Source organism: Prinia subflava, chromosome 3 (assembly GCF_021018805.1).
Source record: "Prinia subflava isolate CZ2003 ecotype Zambia chromosome 3, Cam_Psub_1.2, whole genome shotgun sequence".
Classification (NCBI taxonomy): Eukaryota; Metazoa; Chordata; class Aves; order Passeriformes; family Cisticolidae; genus Prinia; species Prinia subflava.
In genome coordinates this window covers 93,173,016-93,199,949 of record NC_086249.1, presented here as the reverse complement: position 1 = coordinate 93,199,949, position 26,934 = coordinate 93,173,016, and the positions used below count along the sequence as shown (strand labels likewise).

At 39.4% G+C, this 26,934-nt stretch overlaps 1 protein-coding gene across 5 annotated transcripts in view; it reads right to left on the bottom strand.

Annotated features, from left to right (window-relative positions):
- The window catches only part of CNKSR2 (connector enhancer of kinase suppressor of Ras 2), a 206,980-nt gene that overhangs the window by 158,404 nt on the left and 21,642 nt on the right, over positions 1-26,934 (bottom strand). For all 5 annotated transcript variants that reach the window (XM_063392931.1, XM_063392932.1, XM_063392933.1 and 2 more), the window contains exons 2-3: positions 12,375-12,538; positions 321-523 (exon numbers count right to left, since the gene is read on the bottom strand). In XM_063392931.1, the coding sequence (XP_063249001.1) occupies positions 321-523; positions 12,375-12,538 (367 nt within the window). The remainder of the gene's footprint in view (positions 1-320; positions 524-12,374; positions 12,539-26,934) is intronic.

The window sequence follows — 26,934 nt, the reverse complement described above, 5'->3', positions numbered from 1 at the left end:
AGAATCAAAGCAATGAATCTGATTTATGCATGTCAAATTGCTGCTTTACATTAGTAAAAAATATGTATACAACCTAATGATGTCATCCTGTTGCTTTACTGCATCCTGATGTGAGATCACAGTGCATTTGGAGGTACTGTATTGAAAAGTTAATTTGAATTGCATGCTCACATAAAAAAAAAAGAATTGGTACAAACATGCCCTCAGAACATGTGAATGAATTCTGCTTCCATTCAGTGTCTATGTTACATTTTGTGAAGAAGTTGGAGCTCGTTCATGTGCGTGATCTGGTTACCTGTGAGACATTTGGGAGATTTTACCTGTCCAACCAAGCCAGAAGACTTTTAGCTGCTCCAATCAGATCCACTACTGATGTCAGAAAATCATTTGGTAATTTGCGACTGGTCCTTCCATCATAGTGGCCACTCCTCCTCCTCCCAGTAATGAAGTTCTGCAGGTTTTTGGCAGATGCATTCAATTTGTGAGAAAGGGTTTTTAGATTTTCTGTTTCCAAACCATAGTTCTGCATTGAAAAAAAAAGAAAAAGAAAAGAAAATTAGCTTTACAGATGAACAGGAAGAACCAAGAACAGCAACTGATCTTCTATTTCAAAACTTAACCATTCCTAATAATTAAGGCAGAAATACACCCACTCAGTAGTTTTTAAATGTATAGAATGTTCTGTTTCTGAAGTGCATAAAAAAAGAACAAAAGAAGAGCAAAATTATGAGTGATCCTTTAGCTTGTTCTAAGTATACTGAGAAAAACATCTTGAAATAAAAACCTAGTCTGGAGAATTGTATTTCAAAGCAGTGCATCACTGTCAGTAGATCAAAGAATGGTGTGGGTTGGAAGGGACCTCCAAGATCATCTCGTTCTAACACCCCTGCCACACGCACAGACACCTTTCACTAGAGCAGCTTGCTCAGAGCCCCATCCATCCCAGCCTTGATCAGAGGGTTCTCTCTGCATACCTGATGATTAGGGATCAGTACCCCATGTCCGTACTCACAATGATTCCTAAGATACCCCTGGCACCAGGGCTTGCAACCAGCAGAAGTATGGACATGGCGTGAGACTAAATTGGTTTTGATGGATTTAGAGATCTAAGTAAGTTAATTAGCATACTTCTGTTCTTTTTAGCAGTAAAGGACCACCACAATCACAGACCAGAGAACACAGTGCTGCCCTGCCCAACCTCTATTTCACCCATTTAAAATCAAGTACTGAACTTTGTTTCCATTTAAGAGTCAATCTCTTAAATTACCTTCCTTAGCTGTGCAATAGGGACAGAAATAACTATGCCGAAATACTAACAAACTATTAACAAACAATATTAACAAACAGTAGTTGGAAATCCTTCAAAAGTACAAATGTTACCAAAACAAGCACTCAAGAATGCCCTGATTTAATGTTCAATTACGATATAATATAGTACCATTAGCGATTTGTCATTTCTATAAAAGATTTGTTTTCCTCACACACACAAAGAGTGATAGTTATTACAAAAAGGACTTATTTGCCTTTGCAAAGGAATAAGCAATTGCACAAAGTTGAGTTTAGTACTCCTCTAAGAGAATTATGGAATTTTGAAGGTTCTCACTTCAGCCACATCACAGGGTGATAGCATGCAGTGCTGACAACTTGTTCAGTTGACAATGGAATGGGCTCCTCGTTACAGAACATGGACCATTTCCTACCACAAATGATGAAGTAGAATGCACAAAGCCCCTCAGATGCACACAGGAAAATCTACTTTCTAATGACACACTGTGACCTCCCCAGCTCTCCTCCCATGCCCCTGGTTTGCTTCCCCTGCTGATCTGTCCACAAGAAGGGATGGGAGAAGAGATACTCTCATCATTTAAGACTGCTGAAGCTTATTTGCCTTAGTCTTTTTTCTATAGGAATTGTGGGGGCAGGGTGCCAGGTAGTGATTACTTACAGCAGTTGTCGTGCTCCCAATCCAAACCATCTACTAAATGAATTTAATCCTTTTTACTACACAGGGACTGCAGGAACGTTATACTGAAGCCATTCCCAGTGAGCCCCCAGCCCTCCCACATCCCCTCCCATGCCAATGGGGGTTCATGACGGAAAGGAGAGACTGCAGCACATGGCTCCTCTGCCATGTCCCAGCCAGCTGTGCCTGTAAACTGAAAACACTTCCTGAGGGAGCCACTCAACCAGCAGCCATCCTTCCACAGCACAGAATGCACTTTGGAACTCAGCTTAAGGGGGCACTGACCATACACTGAGGCTGCATTTTATAAACCATCACTGGAACTTCTGTGAACATGCCTACCTTGGGCAAGGAAGGCTTTGCAGGCGTGTTTCTCAGCTACACAGATGCTGTCCCCTGCCACCACGTTCAGTCCCAATTAGACAAACTGTATGTTTGGCCAGTGACTTTGCACAATGTAAACATTCAAAAGCAATTATACAACAGATAGCATTAGGTTATAAACAAAAAATTACAAGATGAAAACAATTAATTGGGATTGAAAAGTAAAATGTACTTTATTATGCAGCTAAATGGCTCATAACTAATAACTTATTAAATCGGTGCAAAGTAAAGAAATAAACATCAGATAAAAATATATCTGGTTTTTTCTGCAGCTTTCTGTGGTTGGTCTGGCTGAGGGAGCACAATGGGGATTGGGGAGTGAGTAGGAGTAAGAACAGGTTTGTTCTTATTTCATCCTGCTTCTTGCACATCTAATTTCATTTTGGCAAATTTAACGGGGAAGAAACAAATGAAACATATTCTGGATGAATGATAAATCACCGAAAATATCTTGAAGACCAGCCAAAGCAAAGCCCCAGCAACATGGCATTCACACCCCAAATGTGGGGGGCACAACCACAGGCTGCAGGCCACAGGCCTTCCCACAGGGCGGCCTTCCTTCTGATGCACTGAAACACTGAATTCCTTAATTCAGCAGGCTGCCCCTAAGGAGCCCAGTCTGATTACCCAAATATAAAACACAGGAGGGCGAGGCAGGGGCTGTGTGGGGAAGGTGCCATACGAGCCCTGGCACCCTCCTGTCACCCCAGCCGTGCCCCACCCAGCGCCCACAGCCGGGGGAAACCGCGCTGAGGCCGAGGCTGGATCCCAATGGTCCCCAGCTACCCCAGATTATTTCAACTCCCCCACTTCTGCCATCTCCTCTTTGTCACCTTGTCTGTACCTCATCTGCTCAGGCAGGCAGGAGCTGGTTCCCAGCCTGTGCAGGCGTTCCACTCCCATCCCAGTGGGATCCCTGGCAGGCAGTGCACAGACCTCCAGCACCACCAGAAAGTAAAGCACTCACAGAAGAGAAAATCTGCAATATTGAACACTGCAGACAAAGCAAAATAATGCTCAATTTTTTTTCTACAATAGGAAAATAGGCTGCATTTATGTAGACACTTCTTTAGAAAATCAGCTAAAAAACCTTAGTGGCTTCCTCTTAATATCTAAGTGATGGCCACCTACAGCCACATTCTTTTTCAGATGCTTTTTTTCACCATCAGATATGAGGGAAGGAAGAGGGAGCATTAACAGATTCAAAGCCTATTTTCACACATATTCATCAAATGTGTGTGTGTGTGTGTGTTCTTTAACATAAAACACTGAACCTAAACCACACATAAATTCAGTCTTAAAAGAGGATGGCACTGACTTTGGTAAAGCCTCCACCTGTAATATCGTACAGATAAAGCCAGAGATGGAAAATACAGAGAAAAAATTCAAGCAAAATATATTTTGGGGCAGCTGTGTTTATTGAAGCCTTTAAATAGAAGGATTCTCAAGCAGCAGCCAAGCTAACAAAATCCTCACTTTGTTTAGCACTAATATTTCTGGTCCATATTAAAAGCGACCAGAGCTGTGTGTTCTAATACTGGGAAAAAGCTTGCTTAAGTAAAAACTGCCAAGTTTAATCATACTTTATATTCAATAATATACTATTAGCAATAGGGTTTTCTTAGAAATGCACTGCATTTATTTTCAAGCACTGTAAGAAGATAATTGCAGGCAAAGGAGACAGTTCTTTGTTTTCCCCTAGCTTGCATTTAGCCAGCACTACCCGAGTTGTGCTTTCATTAGCCAAAATATATTCACAGTCACTGAAAGAACCACAAAGAAAGCTCTGCATGCCTGTAGAGGTTACGAGAAGTGACACAAGTCTAGGCATCCACTTCCTCAATGAGGGGCCACAGAGTGTCTTCTCTGCCCCAACAGAAATGGCTCTAATGAAGTCTCTTCTGGCAATCATAAAACAAGAAGTTGATGAAGCTGAACTACACAGAGTAATAGCTTGTCAGCAGGTGTTTGAACTAAAGGTGGTGGGAGCTATTAATAGATATCTTACCTGCTAATTACTTTTCTGTGCCTTCACATGACAGTGTGAGTGAGGAATTGTAGCTCTTTTCTTCACATGCTGACGAGCAGCAGCTCTAATCACCACTGATGAGTTCTGCTTGGTATTTTTGTGAGAAGAGACAGCCTGGTCCCTCTGCCAGTCCATCCTTACACCAGCACTCCCAGGGTAGGAAGACAGTTCACAAACCAAATGTGGAAGTAATGCAAAACTTTCTTTAACTAGCTTTATCTATGTTCAGTAGTTGTGTTCCCTTCTCCCCTCAATAAAAAAACCCAGTAATGTAGACCTCATCTCTTTCCTGTGTTAAACTCACTTCATTCTTGCTGGCAGGGAATTGCATCTTACACTGTTTGTACAGGTTGAAAAGTAAAGTGTTCCTAACTCATACAGCACTAACTATGTCTGCTGGCTTAGACAGACTGTCTAGAAGATACCGGGATTTTAGTTTAGGGCATTTTTATACTGCCCATTGCAAGTGCAAGGCCATCTCAGCTACCTAAATAAGCCAAGCTCAGATCTGAACACGGCACAATGTGCAACACAGACGTAACCATAGCCCCATTAACAAATCCAGAAATCCCTTAGAAGAGCTGTCTCAATCACAACTTTTATGCACCCATGAACACCGCCACATCTCCAAGCACAAATGCCAGATGAAGTTCAGTGACACTGTTTGACTCTTACAAACACTCCCAAGACAGGGAAATTAGCATATGGCCTTTCTGCCTGCCCTTCTAAATCACTGTGTCTTCTCTTCAGCCCAGAAAGCTGAAAACCTTGTGGAACAAAAGGCATGAAAACCACACTGTTGGAAACCATGTGGAGCAGAAGGCATGCACAGACCAGTGTTAACTTCTGCTGAAGAGACACAAGATGGGAACTGAAGATGCTACTGTAATATTGGTGCCTGTGGGCAAGAAGAACATAAAAGCAGCATCTTCCCCAGACAGTGGAGCAGACAGCAGTGCTTACATCAATTAATTTCTGCTGCTCCTCTGCAGAAGGCAGTTTATACCTGACTGTATAAAATGAAGAAGGTGAAGGTTTATTTTAATTTGCTAAATATTTTTGTAACACACACAAACAATATATTTTAAAGAAGAAAGAAAGTGGCAACCTTTTGAAAAGACAAATTTTATAGCCTAGATAGCTGTACTGGGTAATAAATGATGTGTAAGGAAGAGCAACTTCTCAATAACATCTGATGTATCTCAGTTATCAGGATAACTATCACAAGGATGAAATAGTAAGTTTTCTCTCTAATGCAATAAAAAGTCATTTTCCACTTATTCATGGAAGGAACACAGTTTTAGGCAAGAATAGCACATGACTGATAAGAAATGGACTTAAAATCATCTCAGGTGAGTTTAATTCTTCTCCTCACTATCTTTCAGTGCTTTCATCTTCCACACTTAATTCCTGAGTATCCTTTCCATATATATTATTTATTTGCTTTTAAACAAGCAACCAGGAAACAGTAAAGTTCATAGGGTCCTCATTTGTTGAAAAGCCTGAGGAAGATTTTAAATGAATTATCAAAACAGTATCACATGGATACCACAGCACATGGCAGCCATTTCAAAACCAAACCTGAAAATTTGTGGTGGACAAAAATTCACCCACCAAAGTTCCACCCTTCGCCTCTGAAGGTGATTTTAAAAATAAACAAAATGGATCTGAACCTCGTTCTCCAAAACATTTGGCTGAACACATCCCACAAAGTATGATGCAGATAGCTTACCAGCCCAAAGCTGCTAGCAACTGATATCACAGCTTGTCATATGGAAGGTGCCTTATGTAACTTTATACCTCATCAGATCTGCCTACAACATATATTTCTAAGGGCCCTTCCTCCAGCGTCTCGAAATGCCAACACTAAGGTTATCTCTCCTTCAAATAGCACTGACATATGGGGTAATTTAGAAGTGCACAACACATGATCCTAACACATCTGTTTCATAAACACAGAATAAGCAGATAAGGACAGAAACCTCAGATAGCTCAAATGACACTTATCATTTACTGCAATTATTAAACACACACTGATTAAAAGGCAAAGGCTTCAAAGAGTTTATCCTAAATGTTTATAGTCTGAAAAACACTGAGGTGCATGATACTTCCAGCCTTGCAGAACCCAGGAAAGATTCATAGTCATCATCATTATCTCCTTTCTTAAAAAATGCCCTTCTTTTTCTATGCTACAATCAAGCAACACATCAAAAAGCCAAGCCCTGGCCACGCTTTGTAGCACTAATAGAGCAATTATATAAACTATTCTTCTTTCTCTTATTCAATCAACAGACTCTGAAAGACCAAGTGCTCATTATCTTTTCGGTTTTTCACTTTCTCATGTAATTTTGTCCCTAGCCTGCCAAATACTCTTCTCCATAATTTCAACTACCAGTTCCATATCCAGTTACATGCATTTCCAAGTCTTAAACAGCTAATCCGCAGTTTAAAGCCTTTTTATCAAAAAGTAAGTAAGTATTGTTACAAACACACTACCTTTTACAAACATTTTACATTGTAACAGCTCTTTTTATCCAGTCTGCTTTCAACTGGGGGTTTACAGCTTTATAATTGACCCTCCCAACCCAAGCCACACTATGACTCTATGAACCAGGGTATGTATTATGTATTTCATACTTGCCCAAAACCCCAAGCAGTCAAAAAAAAAAAAAATCCAACAAACATCCCCCCTCCCCAGTTAAAAACGTATCTAGAATCCACAACTGATTCTTGAGGCTGGTGGGAAGAAGGATGTTCACCCTTTGCATACAGATGTATTTACTGCCTTTGGCACACCACAGGGTTTACTGCAGTTCTGTGTAAAAGATTTGCTAACACATTGTCAATGTGATCTGTATGAGCTATCAGAAACTCTTTATCTCCTTAGCTTTATTGATCTGGTGATGGACTTGAGGATCTCCTGCACTGCAGTTAGGTTAGCTCAGGCTGAAGACAGGGAGGCAGATGATATTTGATACATGATATATAAACAGAACTTTAACTTGGCAAAGGGCAATAGTGAAAAGGGTAAGTAATTTTTCTGCTATGACAATTCAGAATACTAACAGTCAAATCCACCTTCAATACGTATAAATCTCCATTCTGAAATGAAGCCTTCCTCATTTAGCACCATAATGATTAAGTCTAATATTCACTGTTACTGACAAAACAGTTTTAAGATCTGACTAGTGATAAGTGCAAAGGAAAGTATTTCTGTGTGAGAAATGGCAGGTAGATGAAATTAAGATAAAAGGCATAATTCTTAAGAGGAATCAAATCATTCATGGGTAAAGTAGATCTATTTTTTACATTCATTTGCATATAAATGTTTTGTGTTAGTGGTAAATGATAAGTAATTTCATGCTGTTAGTGCACACCAATGTTTTCTCTGCCAAATAATAATGCTATTTCATCTGCTGCAATCTCCTAGCTTTACAGATTCAAATATAGTGTGCAATAAATTTCTGTGCAGCCATAGCAGATTTAAGTAACTAGTATGAAACTAGTACTGAAACCAGTATGCACTATAAAGCGAAATATTTATTTTTTAACCAAACTCTATTCTACACAAATGAAGATTCCCTGAAGAATTACATTGCAAATTCACAGAACTTCATAAGTTCTTTGTTGATAAAAAACTGCAAAGTGTCCAAAAATTATTTGCTAAGCTTTTCAAATATTCTTATAACAACTTATCTCCTACTTTAGGATCTCTGTTTAAAAAATATTTCCAAAATCAAATTAAACTAACTTAATCTTCATGCAAACAAAACAAACATGATATTTAGGAGAGGCAAAAAAAAAAAAAAAAAGGAGTCTCCACGTGGCATCTCATTTATCAAGTCATTGTGGTAAAAAAGATTATTTTCTTAAAGATGGAAGAAGCTATGTTTGGCTGTGCAGTCTTCTGTCTTAGTGTTCTCCAGGCAGTTCGTAGTGTTTTCTGGAAAAAAATGGTCATACCCAGTTTTGGTAAATGAAACTCCATCTCCTGACAAACAGATGATGTAAAAAGAATTATGTCATTTCTTTGCTTTCTTCAGGCCAGTTATGTATAGCAGGAGCTACAAGATCCCCTTATGCACTCTAAACCTGATGACTGGAATAGTGATGGCATTATTTAAGTAATTTGTTCTTTATTAAGCATTTCTCTTTTCGTAAGCATCATCTTTTTTTTGCTCAATTTACTTTCTACTGGCATTGCTCATTCACGTTCGGTTTTACAGGCAATCATCAAAGAAACAAGGCTTGTCACATTTTGTGTGTGGAAGTCAGCTACACTGTTGTTTGCTTAATGATTAAATGAAAAGCAGGGTTAGACTAGCTTCACCCTCACACATACTGAAAAGGATCATATTGAGGCTAAGAGCCTCATGTAATTAGGTAATTTTTAGAGCTGATGAACAACTGTATATTTTATTACCTGGTAATGGTGGAGAAACATGGCACTTAACTCAGTAGTTTCTACTAAATCTCTAGAGTTGGACAAAAAAAACCCCAGCTTTGTCAATTGTTTTGGGTGATTTTGTTAGTATGAATAAAAATGTCCATCCACATCAAGTAAAAATCTACCTGTTGACACCACCAGTGTGATTGCATGTCCAATTTAAACAGAAAGACAAGAACAGGAGATTTGTCTTGCTGGAAATAAAGTAATGCTGCCTGCATCTATCCATCATGGTGGCTTCTCAAGGCTTCTCACCTTGAAAAACACGCAACAAACTTAGCAGCAACAAAATACCACCACAGACCTGACTATTTACTTCTTCTAAGCACAGAGAACATTTCCTTTATCGTGCCCTTTCTGACATATGGATTTTGTAAAACACAAAGCTGCACCAAGGCATTATAATCTATTGAACATGCTCCCACCTTCACAGTCTGAAGCAGAGAGGGAAGAGACAAACTACATTAGTTAGCTTGCCTGCCCTCTCCCAGAGCATGTTCAGCTCCAGCGATGCTATGCAGGATGTACACCCCCACCATTACCAGCAAGCATGGCCTGTATCAGCAATAGCAGCTGGGCAAAAACTTTCTTCCTCCTTCCCTGAAGCACCACAGGAAAAGAAAACCTGTGAATCTCGCCCCCTGAATGCTTGCTCTGCTGTCGAGAGCACAGTATGGCAGGCTGGCAGCCAAGAGAGACTCTACTAAAGATGGATAGCACAGGCCACCATTTGTCCTCTGATCAGCTCACAAACACTGGAGGATCCATTTGTTGCAAGTGCTGATGACAGGAGGCGAATAATGTGAGAGACCAGAGCCAGCCACCCACCCACCTTCTGTGCCAAACCCATAAAGAACATCCTTTAAATAGTGTTATCAATCATAACTGGCTCCCAGCTATTACTGTGGCAGTTTGTGTTTAGCACAGTTCAACAGCCCCACTCTTGGGTCCCTTTGCACTCTCCACACCAGCCAGATATGCTTGTTCAGACTCTCCACCTTCCCCTGGTAAGAAAAGTTTGCCCCATGAACTACAGACATGCAGTACCAGCAGCTGGTTTGCTGTTTGCCATATCCACAGCTGCCATGGAACTGCAAGCAGAAGTTTACCCAAAAAAAACACTGGGAAGGGCTGGCAGGAATAAAGCACATCAGCAATCAATGTTGTAGAAGCTTTCCTAAGTGACAGCAACTCTGTGTTGGAAAACTCTTCCCTGTAGACTGGGAACAGAGATGAACAGTGGGAGGAGGGGTTCTGTTCCCTCAGTTGTCCTTAATGCCAAAAACTGCTTAGGTGGCCACTCACTAACTCAGAGATAAAGGGGGGAGAAGCAGAAGCAACAATCATTTTGGTTTTAATAATTACTTTTAAATCAATCAGGGTTTAAGCTTGCAAGGCATATTTAACTTTACTATTCATAGCCCATCATGCTACCCATCATTTCCAACATCCAAAAAGATGTTAACTCATTTGGATCTTACATTCGTAACTTATGCTAAGTTCTATCACGAAACCTCTGTCAAACTTCAGTGAAACAGAAAAAAAAAATCAGATAATTAAAAAAAAAACAAAACACTTGCACAGCAACTACCAGAATTAGCAGTTACCCTACATTAGAGAGTCATAGGCTTAATGTTCTTGCAAACAATATAGATTAATTATTAAAGTCAAATCAGAAGAAAAGGTAAGCCCTACCCAGAACAGACACTCTTGGATGCAATAACAAAAGAAAAGCCTGTAAGTATAGGACCAGTCCAGCCAGATGGATTGCCTCTGAATTAAATTTGCTAAGAGGTTTATCTGATTGGTGAACAATAAATTCAAATTAAGTCCACTAAAATCAATATAACAATAACATTTTGTATCCCCGAGGAGCCATCGGGAGCCAATTGTGAGGCTTCAAAAACCTCATCTTAAATTAAAAACTGCAATCTGAACTCATGCTACTGTGTTTTAGCAATGTGTTTTAGCAATTTTCTTCAACACAAACTCAGAAAAGCAGACAATACTGTATGCACAACAAGAACCAGGAAGGGAGAGACTGGCTGCATGCGTTTAAGATGCAGTGTTAGTCTTTGCTAGAAATTCCTTATTTTATATTCGACTTAGTTCCCTACACTTCTGCCTAAGATAAAGCAGCTACAAAGACAAGTTGTGTTTGTTTGTCTGAAGATTGTATCTGTAATTATATACTGAGGAAAAAAAATTTCAGCTAATAAACGCAGGGTTTTTTTCCCATAAAAGTAATTCATTTTTCAAAGAGTCACAATCTGTTTCCCTGTATGACTGTGAAAAATGGTCATTGGTACTCCCCCTAACTTAGACTTTATCCTTCTCAGTTAACTAAAGTATTTACTTTCTTGTTTTCTTTTGCACTGTCTGATAAGAAAAGTACTTTGTGAATAACACTCTTTATGTCCCCTTCTATATCAGTAGCATTTTTTTAAGATTGCAACTTCCTTATTTAAAAAACAAACTGATGAGTTAACTTATTGCACTGACTCACATTGCAATGTTACTAGAAACAGTATTCTATAGAAGATAATCTGTGTTTAAAATCAAATGTTTTTCTGTATGAAAAAGCTTTCTCCCTTTTTTTAAACTTTTTTGGGTATTTTTTTACTCTCTCTTTTTCATTACACTTCACAATACTCCAAAAATGCAACAACAGAGTATTCAGAAGAGCTGCTGCATACAGAGAACCACCAGGCTCCTCTGAAGAGCCTTTCAGCCTTTGATTGCCTCTCCCAGGATTCAGCTTTCTTAAAAGCTCCTTCTGCGGCTTGAAAAACCCTATGTACTAAAAACCCATAAAACACCACCTTAGGCAGTGAAGTACATCTTAACAGTGCTATTCACAATCCTTTCTACAGTGGAGAATGCAGTGCGCCCAATCTATCACTAATCTCTACGGACAGACACTACGAGTCCATAAGGAGGGTGAAGTCAGCACCACACCCCTCACTGAGCAGATAATCCTAGTTATGCACGACATGACCTCACTGAAAAGACCATTACCAAAATCCTTCTGTATGCTCCCTCAAAAATTTATATATTATTTATACAAAAGATAATTATTTCAGTATTTAATCCTTTCTACCGTGAAATACAAGCAGCTGTTTCATCAGGCTCAAAAAATCATCTAAAATATAATTTGCATGAAAGGACCAGTGAAGAATGACATGGTTAATATCAAAACATTTTGTTTGTAAAGGGCAACCAACACTCAATTACTCCATTCACACATATAACTGCTTTACATTCCAAACAAAACACAGTCTAGTTTCTTTGTGATTTCAGATAAACTTTTATTCTGTAAAGACAGATATGCAAGACCTTAATCTCTGTACCAGTTTATTTAACAAACATCGTTCTATCAATAGATTTTTCCCTTTATCTTGCCCCTGGTTTAAAACACTAAAGTGTTCATACATTACAAATCAGGAGTTTCTTGAGCTGCTTAGTTAAGTCTTTAGGATTAACAATTTGAGTACAGAAAGTGTGAATATGCAAACACTGTTCACCCCTCCCCATTTGCCCCAGAAGTTTACCAGTGCACAGAGCAAGTCTACTGCTTCCAAGATAAGCTCCTGATGGCCAATTCGTGTGACTCCAAGATCTTCCAGTTCCTGATGAGTAATTCGTAATAGCTGGTCACCACTAATCTTCTCTCTCTCAAAGTTCTTTATATATTGCTGCAGGCAATCATCAAGACCTGCAACAAAAGGACAGAAGGAAGGAAGACAAAAGTTAGCAACATTTTGTACCCTAGCAGGAGGTAAAACTGGCCAAAAATCAGCCAGCAGAGGATTCTTGTCCTATCTTTAAGAGAAGTAGTTTAACATTAAAAAACTTTATGTTACCCAGAAACCTTAAGATTTGAAGGCCTACAGCAGACACAGCTTTTTTTTTACCTGTGGACGATACCAACTGCTCCTGAACCCTGAACAAAGCCCTGAATTCTTGTCATTCACTGTGCTATGAATGTCAATCTGGCAGCCCCTAATAACAAGTATGTTAGGGATGCCTCCATCACATGTGGAAGGGGACAGGAGAAAAGGGAACAATGGAACATGCAGTCAAACACAAAGCGGCAATGCCACACCACAGTGTCTCTTCCACTCCAAGGTCACTCATATACTGCTGAGTCAACTGAAAGTTCACCAATCATGCCAGCCTCTAAAACAAGCTGCAAAGAGCTCTAAAGAACAAGAAAGGCAGTAGCACTGCAAATGCAAAAACAGGGCCCAACTGCAGCAGCAGATCCAGCTCAGTGTACCACAAAGAGAACCTGTAAGGAGTGACAATACACAAATGAGCATGAAAAGCCACTCAAATCAAGACCTTGCTAAACTTCTAAGAACACAGTAATCAGGGAGCAGAAACAGGTCCATTGTGCCAAAAAACATGCTAGAAAGTCATGCAGCACATTTGCTCAGGACATGGCTAAATGCAGGCTTGTACAGGTCCTGCTTTTGGGCGCATCCATATTCTACCTTTTTAGTTTGATTATGAGTCAACAACATGCAGCTGACCATACATTTTCCCCTGGAGCAAAGAGCACTGCAGAATGTGAGAGAATCCATCACCCATCTCTTGTCCATCAATCTTTGCCCAAGAGAGCCAGGCAGTGCAGGGAAGCTCTGCAGCACATGCACTCATGTAGCAAGAGGATAATAAGATTCTTGGGTATTTGGTGGTCCATTTAACATTTCTGTCTGAATACTTTACAATGGATCAACATGACTGCTACCAAGCAACAGGACTTGACAAAGCTCTGAATGCATTAATTTTGCTGATTCTTGAGAGATACCACCTTTATGAAAAATGTCTTCAAACAATCCCTAATACTGAAAAGCCACCTGCTCATTAGACTGGAAGAAACCAAGAACATTCTTACTTGCTAATCAAAATGTCTGAAAAATCTGAAGATTAAATGTAAGATAAAAGATTGATCTGACTGCTCAGCCCCAGTTATCTTGTAAGAGCCCTGGTATACAACATAAAGCTTTTCTGAAACTGGTTTTGTTGCATTTTTGGTTCTCATTTGTGCCTTTCAGGGTGTAGCCACACCTCAGAAGAGACTCACATGAGGAACATGTTGGTGCTGCAAGCAGGGATGCCCCAGTACCAGGCCAGCTTGTTGTTCCTGGCTCAGCCTTTGGGCAAGAGTCACCCAAACTCTGCACAGTAGCACAATATTCATAGGGCTTTAACCTCTAGAATTCACACACTGTAAAAGAAGAGCTCCAGTATCAAGATAAAGGAGAAAGTCCCCAGTTCCAACAGACTTCAAGCAGGTCCTTCCAGAGCCTGCTGCCTGATTTTCTGCCTCCAAAACAAAGCCACTTAAAGGTCTAGGTTAATCAAGCACTTGAAACTATTGTCTTCATTTCATTGCCCTTTCTAATCAAATGGTTGCTTAAGCCATTCTTCAGGAAAGAAATCTTAAAACAGCCAGAGAGGTCCCCTCTCTAGGCAGCTGCCCAGATCAGCTCAGCTGGTCAGAGCACAGTGCTAATATACACCAGAGTTGGGGGCTGATCCCTGTGCAGACCATTCTTTCAAGAGCTGGACTCAATGATCCCTGTGGGCCCCTTCCAACTGAGAATATTCTGTGATTCTGTGACACGGTAAAATTTGAGTTGTCAGGGAAGAAGACGAGCCTGGCTGAACAGAGAGCTTTGACTGGAACTCAAGAAAAAAAGAGAGTTTATGACGTTTTGCAGAAGGGGCAGGAGACTCAGGAAGACTACAGGGATGTCATGAGGTTATACAGGGAGAAAATCAGAAAAGCCCAGCTAGAACTTAATTGGGCCAGTGCCATAAAAGAAAAAAGTAAGTGTTTTTATAAATACATTAGCATCCAAAGGAGAGCCATAGAGAATCTTCAGCCTTTACTGGATGTGGGGAGAAACACAGTGGTGAAGAACGAAAAAAGACTAAGGTACTTAGCGTCTTCTTTGCCTCAGCCTTGAATAACAAGACCAGTTGCTCTCCAGGGACTCAGCCCTCTGAGCCAGAAGACAGGGAGGGGAGCAGAATGAAGCCTCCATTATCCATGAGGAAATGGTCAGTGACCAATTACATTACTCAGACACACAAAAGTCTGTGGGGCTAGATGGGATCCACCCAAGGGTACTGAGGGAGCTGGTGGAAGTGCTCACAGAGCCACTTTCCACCAAATACCAACAGTCCTGGCTAACTGGAGAGGTCCCAGTTGACTGCAGGTCAGCAAACGTGATGTCCACCTCCAAGAAGTGCTGCAAGGAGGATGTGGGCAACCACAGACCTCCCAGTCTGAACTCATGCCAGGAAAGGTCATGGAACAGCTCTTCTTGAGTGCAATCACACGGCACATACAGGGCAACTGGGAGATCAGGCCCAGCCACCATGGATTTAGAAAAGGCAGGCTCTGCTTGACCAATCTGAGCTCCTTCTGTGACAGGGTGACTTAGTAATGAGGGAAAAGCTGTGATATTGTCTACACAGATGTCAGGAGAGTCTTTGACATCATTTCCTTGGAAAAACTGGCTACCCATGGCTTGGATGGGTGTGCTCTTGGCTGGGTATAAAACTGGCTGGATAACTGGGCTCCAGGGGTGGTGGTGAATGAAGTTAATCCAGCTGGTGGCTGGTCACAAGTGATGTTCCTTGGGGCTCAGTGTTGAGGCCAGTACTTTTCAAAATCTTTACTGATGATCTGCATGAGGGGCTCAGTCTCCTTCTGCTCTTCCTGAACTTAAGACCCACATTGGTTACACAGACTGCTGAATGAGAATAACATTAAAATAATTAATGTCATCTGGTATCAAAAAATGAATTACCAGTTAAGGTACTAGCAACACAACTCCAGAATAAGACATGATAGATGCACCGAATAAACAGTTACTGACAGATAATTTTACATAAAGGCAATAGTCTTCCTCCTCCTGCTACCCAAGTATTTTTGTCATTCAGATGTAATCTACATGGAGGCATGTAGTTCCTACAGGGTGAGAAAAAACTTCAAGAGAACAGAAATGTTACTGACAATTGTTTGACTCACCAATTTCATAAAAACTACAGCCAGGAAACAACTAAATAGTTTAATCATATACTGGATGACATTTTCAGAATAGCTTGCCACAAATACATCTCCTTATTTCATAAACATCCTTTTAAAGTAATTAATTTCTGTCATTTTATTTCTAAATTAAAGAACAGCTCTTCTTTTTGTAAACAGAACTGTGCACAGATGATGATGATGATAATAATGATGATGATAATACTAATATAAAAAGGGCAGCATTCCTCTCCCACACCTTTTGCCCCCAAAGCCACAACACATCCAGAGAGCCATTGCTGCCTTCAGATCAACAGGAGGGGAGCATTCCCAGCTGATGATGCCATTAACTTGGGACAGGACAAGATGTACCAAAAAACATCAGGTTCCTGGAGAGGAAGCTAAATGAAAATAACAACTTCTTAAGAATACTGTCTTCTCCTAATTTCCTGCAAGTCCAAAATCCATCTAACTTCAATGTAGTTTGCAGTTTTTCTAGCTGCCAAGGGCTGCTCTGCTTCTCCACTGTCAGATGAGAGGATGTCCCCCAAGTCCCATACCACAGCAATTCCAATAACTCAGTTTGATGCACTACTCCCTGGCCATTCCTGGGTGAGGTTAAGGTTGTAGAGTATCCAGCAGTCCTGGATGTTTCAAGGAGTGGCCTCAGTCCAAAAGCCATGTTCATGATTATGTTCTGGATGTGTAAGGCCTCAGAGTGTATCAAAAACAGGTTCTGTGATGTCAGTACACAAGTTATAGTCTTATATTCAACAACTCTGCTCCTCACCTAAAACAACTTCAAGATTTTTCAGGTATATGTAAAGGCACAAGTGTTTTAGTAGTAAGAGAGGTAAAGTATGACACTCTTAAACTGCATGATAGTCCTCTTCCCTTTAAACCTACTCCTTAAAGGAAACTATGTACTATGATCTTTTTTTTTTTTTCTTTTATTTTTCTTGGTCTTGAATTCCAGCAATAACACTGACCTCTAATGATGTTAACTACTCAAGAAGGACTCCTCTGCCCCATGTGCTTTTCACCTGAGCTTATCAACCACGGAGTCTGGCAATGCTGGCCAGATCCCATTATACACTCATTACCTGGCCCATTTGATTCATGCCTACAAGAGCATTTAAGATGTTAATACATTGCCCATTTTTGTTAGCTGTTGTATACCTGAGGTGTTAAGTACATGGATGGACCATTCTGGGCATTGACAGAAAAGGAACAACTCTTTACATTAAGTCTCAAGCAAGCTCTACCTCGCCTGTGGGATAAAATATATAAAAACCAGCTAGAAAGTACAAAAAGCTCCTCAAAAAGAAACAGTGTAGAAGACTCAATACTTTAAACATTAAAAAAAAAATCTCGAGAAAAGTTTCTCTGGAAAGTAGAACACATTGGAGCTGGTTTTTTTCACAACTTTGTCATTGAGTTCTACCTTGCATGGGCCTATTCAGAGTTTATCAAATCATTAACAATTTTTGACAGTTCACAGATGCAAATCAGACAGATTTCTACGTAATTAATTCCTTTTATTACAACAAAATCATAGAAACTGATCAAGAGAGGTTTAATTTCATTTTTTTACTTATATGATTATCTGGAATAAGATAGACTGCAAGATCCAGCACAACCCTCCAGAGAAAGCTTCCATGCTCACAGCCTCCTAACTTCATGATCATTCCGAGGTATTGTCTCATTGTGATGAGGATAACAGGTCATCTTTTGAAACAAGCTCACCAACAAACTGCCCTGCAATTCAGCGTCACAACGTTACGCACATTTCTGGTAACTGAAACTCAAATAAGCCCCTCCATAAAATATATTCTAGCATTCTGATCTTAGTCTGCTCCTCCTCTGCAAGCAGTACTGTCTTTTCTCCCACCTCTAAGAGACTAAAAAATATTAAAATAGGCTTTTTCCACGGCTAGATCTGAATTAAAAAATCAGCTGCTTAGATACAGTTCTAAAACCAGAAGCAACTAGGTAGAATAATCTTCCCCAAATTGACAGTAAGAGAATTTTTCTTCAAGAAAAATCTTGAAACTACAGTGGAAATAACACACCTTCTGTCCTTATCAGCCATCTTTTCAGTTTGGGTTAAGGAAAAGATGATGAACGTTACAGCTTTAACAATCACACCTGAAACTTTGACAAGAGAGTATATTTTTCTACTCCCCTCGTTATCAGAGTGAGGATGCAAACTGACAACTTCCCTGAGCAAGTCCTTGTTCTGTAAACACAGCATGTACTGAAAAGCAGTAACATACAAACAAGACATGGAATAATTTTGAATGGAAGGAAAGGCACACAGCTTTATTAAAAACAACAACAACAACAAAGACAAAACAACAGGTCTAGAGCTTTTCTTTTTTCTTTAAATATAAGGCAAACAAATTTATCTTGTAATCTGAACAGAAGGACTACCTGAACTCCATCAGCTTTTATACTTTAACAAAAACAAATTCAAGCAACAGACTGTAGCACAGAACTTAGCAAGCGAGAAGTAAACTAGTATTTAATATAAAGTGGGTGTGCATATATGTAGCACTATTCAATGCCTTTTCATATTGCAAACTATTATTTGCAATTTTTACTCAAACTAGCATGACTGAAGTGCCATCTCAAAAGTTGCAGTTGTTTCATCCCTGCTTACTATTAAATATGCATTAAATTTAAGTCACATCTGTCTATAAATGTTTCAAACTTGAAAGTTCAGCCGAGTTCCTGGTAAGTTAAAACATTTTGCTGACATGCATTTGCACCTAGGCTTTACTAATCCAGGGCCGACAGGCTATTAGTCTATTCATTTTATTTGTACAAAAATACAAACTTTAGTTATGCCAAAGAGCAAGGCAACCAGGCAGAAAACGACTCCCTCTCTTCCACCTCCACCAAGAGAGCTGTTCCTGGGCACAGACACTGCTGGCAGGCCACAGCACGCAATTATCCCACTCACATTTTCTCCCCAGAACCAGAGCATGAAAGGCAGGACTAGGAAAGGCCAGTTTTGCTCACAATCTGTACATGGGAGATGGGCATTTGGAAACTCTCCACGCCCCTCAGTCTTAATGTCACCACAGAAACCAGGGGCGAGCCAAGCCAGCCACCTCCCCACCTGAGAGGAAAAGACAATTCTCCTCTGCCCGTGGAAGGGATGCTCACTGCTTCAGGGTCTTCTGCACCTCCTGGACCTCATATGTGACAAGCAGATGTCACAGTTATTAGTGCCAGAAGACAGTGCAAAGAACAGAACGTTTTAAGTGCCGTGGATGGCAAATGCCTACTGTGAACACGATAGCTGCAAAAAGTAATGTCCCACCCCAGAGGAACACTGTAGGAAGGATGTGCAATGAACCACCAGAAGCAGCTTTCAGTACAGATGGAAAAAACATTATGATACATTTGAAACTGGGAAAAAACCCCAACAAAATAACTGCAGACAGATTAAGGAATGGGTATTGGATTAATGAAAAAAAGAATTGCCAAATGCCTAGATTATGGCAGCGTTTGCAAAAGAGATGGACAATCATTTTGTGCACTGTTTATCTGTAATTTGAAAAGAAAGCCTCTAACTGCAAAACATATCTGTCCTTCACTCTATAGAATTATTCTGTCTCTCACTCCCTTCTCCCCCTCTCTATGACTATAGCAGAGTAAAATAAAATTCCAAAAGCATTAAAGAGAAACATTAAAAATTACCAAGAACATCCAAATAATTATTCCTTCAAGTATAACATGTATTCATAGAATATAAGACTACATGTTTTCTATGTGCAGTTTAGTTTAGATATATATTTTTACTAGGGATTTTCAAATGTTCAGTCACAACATTAGATGAAAGGTACTGCTAACTGAAAACTATTTTAGACAATGGAAGAGAAACACAATTTAAAAACCCACTTTATATCCACTGGGTATATACTACTACATCCAGAAAAGCGTGTTAAGTTTGTAAAATGAAGAACTCAAAAGAGATATGTGAACATGAAAAGCTGCAACATAATTCAAATTTGGCCTCTCAACTTGTTCTTCTTAAGGTCCTTGCCAGGAGAAGGACCTGTGGTTGGTCAGTGGAAAGCCACAAGCAAACAAGGAGGTGGCATTAACACTCAGGCAAGAGCCTGCAAGAGTGTATTTGTGACAGCAATGGATAGAAACAGAAGTCTGAAATGAAAGATGTACTCTCAAGTCACTATGAATTCTGCAATTACAATTTAAATCCTGCTCAAGGAATCCAACTTTGAAGGATCTGCTATTTCTGTCCCTACAGATACACTCTCTTTTGGGACTGCACTCTTATGAGATCTGGGTATATTAATTGTATGACCGTGTTGGCAATACATGGTAATTTTGTTCATCAGAAAACTGCAGAAATACCAAGACTGTGTAGATCACACATGGCTCATCAAAAGCTCTACTTTACAAAGAACTTCACACTGATCACTTTTAAGTGTTTTATTGAAAAAAGAAAACTAAAGAAGGAGACAAGAGAAACCAAAAAAGTACATATAGAACTAATTACAAACATGACTTAAAGATACACAAGACCAAACTGGGTGCTGTGTCCAATGGGGCTTTATTTTAATAAATTCAGTTAGGCCACTTATAATCAGTGCTTATTATGGCAAGCTAGACCTGTTAATTACAAGAATAACATCCACAGCATTCTGTTTAGCTGTTCATAAATGTAATCATTCATATTTCTCTGTGTACTTCTTGCTTCTATTATGCCCATCTGTATAGTAAAGCCAAATCTTTACACAACTACATGCTAGTTTTGCAAAGTATTTAAAATCTTAAAACATGGATAACACTGCAACAACCAGTGTCGAGCTTTATTTCTATGAAATTCAAGGATTAGTATCCCTGATTATCAATATTGTTCTCAATGTAAAAGGGTATAATTACTGTTATATTTAGGACTTTTATTATTGGATTACAACGAACACATTGTTCAACTACAGCTGTGGCCTTTACACATGAGAAATGCTGAAGTGTGTGAAAAGTTTGTGTAGCTGATAATGGCAGAAATCTCTGACAGTGGAAGGGAGAGGAGCCAAACAACCCACAGCATCATGAAATATCAGGAATCCCTCAAATGAAGCAAAATCAAAGGAACACATTCACTTCTGATAAACACAACACCCAACTGCAGGGGCCTTGGACAGCCCCAGTGGGGATAGGATGAGAAAGTGCACATTCATTTTCACAGTAAAATGTATGAAATGACAGCTTTTTAAGTTCAGGGTTAGAAGTTCAGCCCAATAGGGGAGGGACCTTGAGATAAATTGGAAATACCTCATCCAAAACAAGAAGTTCTCCAAAAAGTTGTCCAAGCATTTTTAAGATTATAAGACTATAAAATCTGAATGAAATACTCCCCTAAAATTTCAAAGAGGAAATTACATTATTTTTTCTTACTTCAGTCTATGCCCTTATGATTTTTGGAGCAGATTTGACAACAGGAATGTACCATCAAAGCTTTGCAAAAAGCAAGAGGCAAAAGTGACATTGGCACTTTACACATAATAATATATTTTTATGATCCAGAGGCTTATGATTTTAAGAATCCAGACAGCCGATTCCTATTCAGGGTCCCACATTGCTAGAGACTGAACAAAGTAACATACACGGAGACATGGCCCCAACCCAAGAAGCTCAATATACTTCTCTTTTCCCAAGAAATTCATGCTGGCTAGCTAATAAAGGCAAATCCCTCAACAGCTACTTTTATTTCCACTCTGTTTCACATTGCAGTTTTCATATTCTCACAGTGATTCTCCTCATTCTTTACATGTACTCTAGTTTGCAGAGTACCTCAGGAAAGGGAAATCTCCTTGGGTCCAATCAATGTTTAACTTCTTCCTAAAAGCACCATGTTTCTGCTCCAATTATCACAAGTAAACTAGAATACATTGCAACTACCCTAACAATATAGGGATTTTTCATCCACCACTATAAAATTTGGGATCTAAATACCAATAATTAATACTTACTTGATTTGTTTCATTAAATGTTAAAATTCCAAATGCTACCATTTTTCTCCTCTAAAATGACTCCTTGTACAACAGCTGTCTGCTGTTGTACACTGTAGGGATTTGATGCTTCCTAAGAATTTGCTGCCACACATCCAACTATAAGGAGTAACTTTATTACTAACTGGATTCCCTTACAATACAAAGCAACATATAAATGAGCACAACAAAAAAAAGTTTTCCTCAGTAGTGTCCTTCTGACTTTAGAGTTTCTGGTGGCTAGATCAAAGTAACTTTTTAAGATTAAAACACAGTTTATGCCCAAACACACAATATTCTGGTACCAGCACACAAAGAGGCTGCACCACTGATTTACACAGGAAAAACAACTGTCCATCTAATAACAGCATGTGGCTTTATTAGTTCTCCAACACATCTCTCTAGCAAGCACTGAGCACTAATGACATTAAAATAGGCTGAAGTGAGAACCACCAGGCTCCAGCACACCACCAACAGCAGTGCCAGAACTGGGAAGGACAAAGCAAACCAGCCCTCCATCAGTCCCAGAGCTGGGCTACAGCTGCACATCTCTGAGCACAACTGCACAATGTGCAGCACCTTCCCCCAAACACTTCTGTGCCACGTAACAACAATAACCCATCAAATTCCCCGGTACTCCTGCAAGCACTGAAATGCAATCCCTGTATTCCCTAAGGATGGCAGGCTTTGTCTGAATAGGTGTGGTATTGGCTTCTTCAACAGCTTAGAAGGGGCTAAGTCTGAAACACTCCCTCAGGACTTAAGATATAAAAGTCTTAATTTTCCATAGCTTTTCACTGTCTCCCATGATTATTTGCAGCTGTGCTTCACACCATACAACTACAGAAAGAGCAAAGCCATCAAATGTGCAAGCACACACCAGGCGGGACAGGAGGAAAAGTTTCTTCAAACTCTGAGTGAACTCCCTCCCATTCATTTTTTCTTCTCGCAACGCCCATGCAATTCCCAGGCTTGAAGCTCTTTAAAATGAGTTCACACAACTCAGCACAGTGTGAGACTTGGGATGGTTTTAGAGCTGTGGGCAGAAAAAGCTGTGCATCCCCCTGCCCATGACAAGGAAACATCTGTAACTTAAAACCACTGGTCAAATACTTTGATATGTGTAGGAGTGTCTTGAAGAAGAAAGCGAAAGCTATACTTCTAATAGTTATCACTTCACATACAATGTCTCAGTAACCATCCCACACCTCTGGAAAACATAAATGAATAATATATTAAAGGCAAAAAACAACTATAAAATGTTAGACAGTCAAAAGATGTTTATGTAAGCCAAGCACACTCCTGACATTAGCCAAATAAGTAAGTACTGGTTGTTCTTTCAAATGCCTTCCCATGTTTGCATTTTTACAGCGTGTTCTGGAGCAGCCACCTGAAACACACTGTTGTTGTTACACCAAGGACCCTCCTCTTCTTCCTCCCTCACATGGGCTAATAGATACTATTATGCAAAATAGTCAGATAACCCCTCCACAGTCTTTATTAGAGTTTTTCACCATGAAAACCAGCTTTGCTGCCAAGAATTTATTATGCCAGAAGGCATCCTTTGGGCACAAGCTGGAACACTGTGTCTCCAAAGAAATCATACAACAGTTGTTAAAGCTTTTCTTTACCTCTGTACTTTACACTGTCTCCCACTCACTGGAGAAATCTGCTAATGGTTCAAATAAGGCTTCGAGATTTATTTGGTGATGTCCTCACAGAGGGTCTGTGGTTCTGATACAGCCCAGCAGCATGGTTAAAAGCAAACCAATTTCTTTTGCACGGGAGCAATTCTGTAGTTTTGCTACACTTATATTGAGGCTCTCTCTCTGGAGCAACAGGCAACAATACGCTAGGTTTGGTTGGGATTGCTTATACAATGACTTCATCCATGCTTCAAATTACTCTTCCTCCCCTCACATTTGATTTTCCTTCTATGACCAGAAAAATCATCCAGCATTCACTGGCTCTATCTCTCTCCTCTCAGGAAGGATTTCAGAACTAAGAGAGAACTGTAATGGCATCAGCCATAATTGGACAGAATATGTTCAAATTACTTTACAAAGTCCTGTAAGTACAGCTTTATTACATCCTGATATGCACAAATATGTTAAGTAAAAACATTTTTGTTTTAAGCTTCTTGGCTAACACACTATGCTACAAACTATATCCAAAGCAGAGAGCTTTACATAAGAGAATAGGCAAGGACAACTTTACAGGCATGCTCTGCCCCACTCTTCCTCTCATCATTAATAGTGAAGAATACATTCCATCACGTAAAATCTACAATATGGACTGCAAGCTTGTAAAGTGGAATTGCAAGCCACACAACTGAATCATGGCAAAATGTATCTGTTGGATTTTTATTTTCTTTAGCAATATACTTTTCAAAACAGTGTTGTCAGTTTTGCCGAGGTTGTAAATATATAAAAAATAAAAATAATTTTAAAAAACCTGTTGAAATGACATGCTAAACTACACTTTAGTTAGTTTTTCGTTTTACATAATCACTTGCTTGTAGAATTTATCCATATGAGCAAAAAGCTGTAACTAGGAATTAGACCCTTCAAAGACTGAATTAATCTATAGTGACTTATTAGTCTCTTTCAAGTCTTGTCAATGTTATATCCCCAGGAAAGAGAAATGAACATTCGCATGGAATGTAACATGTGCACACACAAAAATAATAACAATTTATTTTTAACTATTAACTGCAAAGCACTAAATTAATGGTATGAAACCCATCCCAAAAATTCCTTCCCAAAGACAGGATTAGGTACTTCATTAAATAATAGTATTACACTCTAAGTACATTTGTACAAAATGCTGCTGTTCAGTGTCACTAACATTTTATAATGGACATATATACAGATACATTAAATTCACCAATTCAGAGGCCTAATACTGGGAAATCCAATGAATAACCTGAAATTCCCACACTTTCCACTCTTGCAGGCAACACTGACAACAGTCTGGGGAGTTGGAAGATGCACACCACACTCAGCCTCCCAAAAAATTCACAGAGAAAGAGGCCAGGAACATCACAGAAAACATGCTGCCACTGAGAGCCCTATTTGTACAGTGCCCTCCAGAAGGCTGCACAAGGTACAGTGATGTTCTCCTGCATTTCCCTTAGCTGTACTGACAGCCTTGCCCCAAGGCACATGGGAGGCATGGGAAACAACCAAAGCTGAGGTTCAACTGCAGCTCTAGTTTACTGTTGCTATAGCTTATCAGACAAAAGAAAAGAAAAGAAAAAGAAAAGAAAAGAAAAAAGAAAAAAAAATGCTAACAGGTGAAATTTTACCACTGGCACAATTTTGAGGTTGCATTTCCTTTCTGTGATCTTCATCCTTTACTCTGCAATAACCCTGGCTGGTAGAACTAAATACTTGTATCAGTCAGCATGGGATAAAGTACACTGATTACAGATATTCCTGCCCATTTCCACAGGACATCAGCAAGTTTATGCTAAGTGCTGTTTAGCATTTCCTGTGCTAGCTGGATATAGCCAATTGTAGTATATACTTCTTGGTCTTGCTCCATTATCTCCTGCCCATTTAGGCATTATTTATATTGAAAAGTGATAAGAGAACAGTATAAAAATCCTATGTATTTTGTTAGCACCTCAACCGTACCTAATCAAAAGCCAGGAAAATACAAAATCAAAGAACTACAAAAGCAAAAACAAAAAAGGTGAAAAAAATACCTGAATTTTCACCCTGCTGGGCTTAACAGGACTTTTTATGCACATTAAGTTTTCTACTGTGTGAGACATCCCTTATTCCATACTTATCTTTCAAAACATACTTCAAACTAAAGGTTGAACAGATATAATTTCAAGTAATAATTGCTAGTTTGATATTAGTTCTGGCTGACTTTGCATGCCTTCCTACTCGTTGCTAACAAGTGAAATTACTGTCCCTGTTACCTACCACAAACTCCTCTGGGCTCACTGAAAAAGAACATTCTGAGTGAGACTTAGAGTGGGTTTTTTGGGGTTTTTTTTTGAAAAAGAGAGAACATCTTTATTTCCAAATATGAAACATACGATCTGTGCTTCTCTAAGGTACGAAACAAAAAATTTCACCATCACTTGCAAATCTCAACCACGTATCTATCAGCTGTATTCTGATCTTGCACTGCATCAAATGCATCCTAGTGCTTGTGTTTTACTTCATCCCACCATTAAGAAATAGTAACACCCTAAAACTTCCAGTTCTTTCAGAATGTCTTTCCTAACTTGAACTCTTTCAGAAATAACAGGGCTTCTAATAATAAAGCATGCATCAAGTTAAGCTCTGGTAGAGAGGAAATGACAATTCTGATGTTTATATAGATAAGATGCAATTCTCCTCATGACAGTTCTGCTCTGATGAAGTTCCCTGCAGACCTGGTTCTCTGCATAATATCCAATTTCAGTACTGTAACAGGTAGACAAGTGTGGATGCTGACAGCCTGGTGAGAGAGGAAATTTCAAGTATCAGACAGCTATAAGGTCTGTGAGAAAGAAAGCCAAATAGCTTTCCCATACACTGATCTGGGAAGCTGTGAGAAAACTCATGAAGAAGCTAAAAAACATTCCTTGCACCTGGTATTTTTGCACTTTTTCACTTGCAAGATGTTCACAAAGAGGTGTTGTTTCTAATTACCCAATAATGGTGAGGAGTGTTGGTTGGAGGACCAATCATGTCCAGCTCTCTCAGAACAGTCTATAAAAGATGTGATTTCTAATAAACTACACTCTATGCCTTCTGAGAAGACCTTGGAGCTTGTGTCATTATTCAGCCATCCTTAGTACAATAGCAAGAGACAAGTAGAAATTTAAAGACTATCTGATGCCTTATATTAATAGATTACATCAAAATTTCAACAAGTTATTGGTATAGTTTTGAAAAGAAAAATATAGGACATGCTGATTTTCAAGACAGTACTTTTTAACAAGTAAATGAACCCCAAATGTTAGGGTGAATACAGGCAGAAGGACACTGCAAACTTTTGATTGAAGTGGTTTTGCAATGCACTGCTCCATCACCTCAGGCA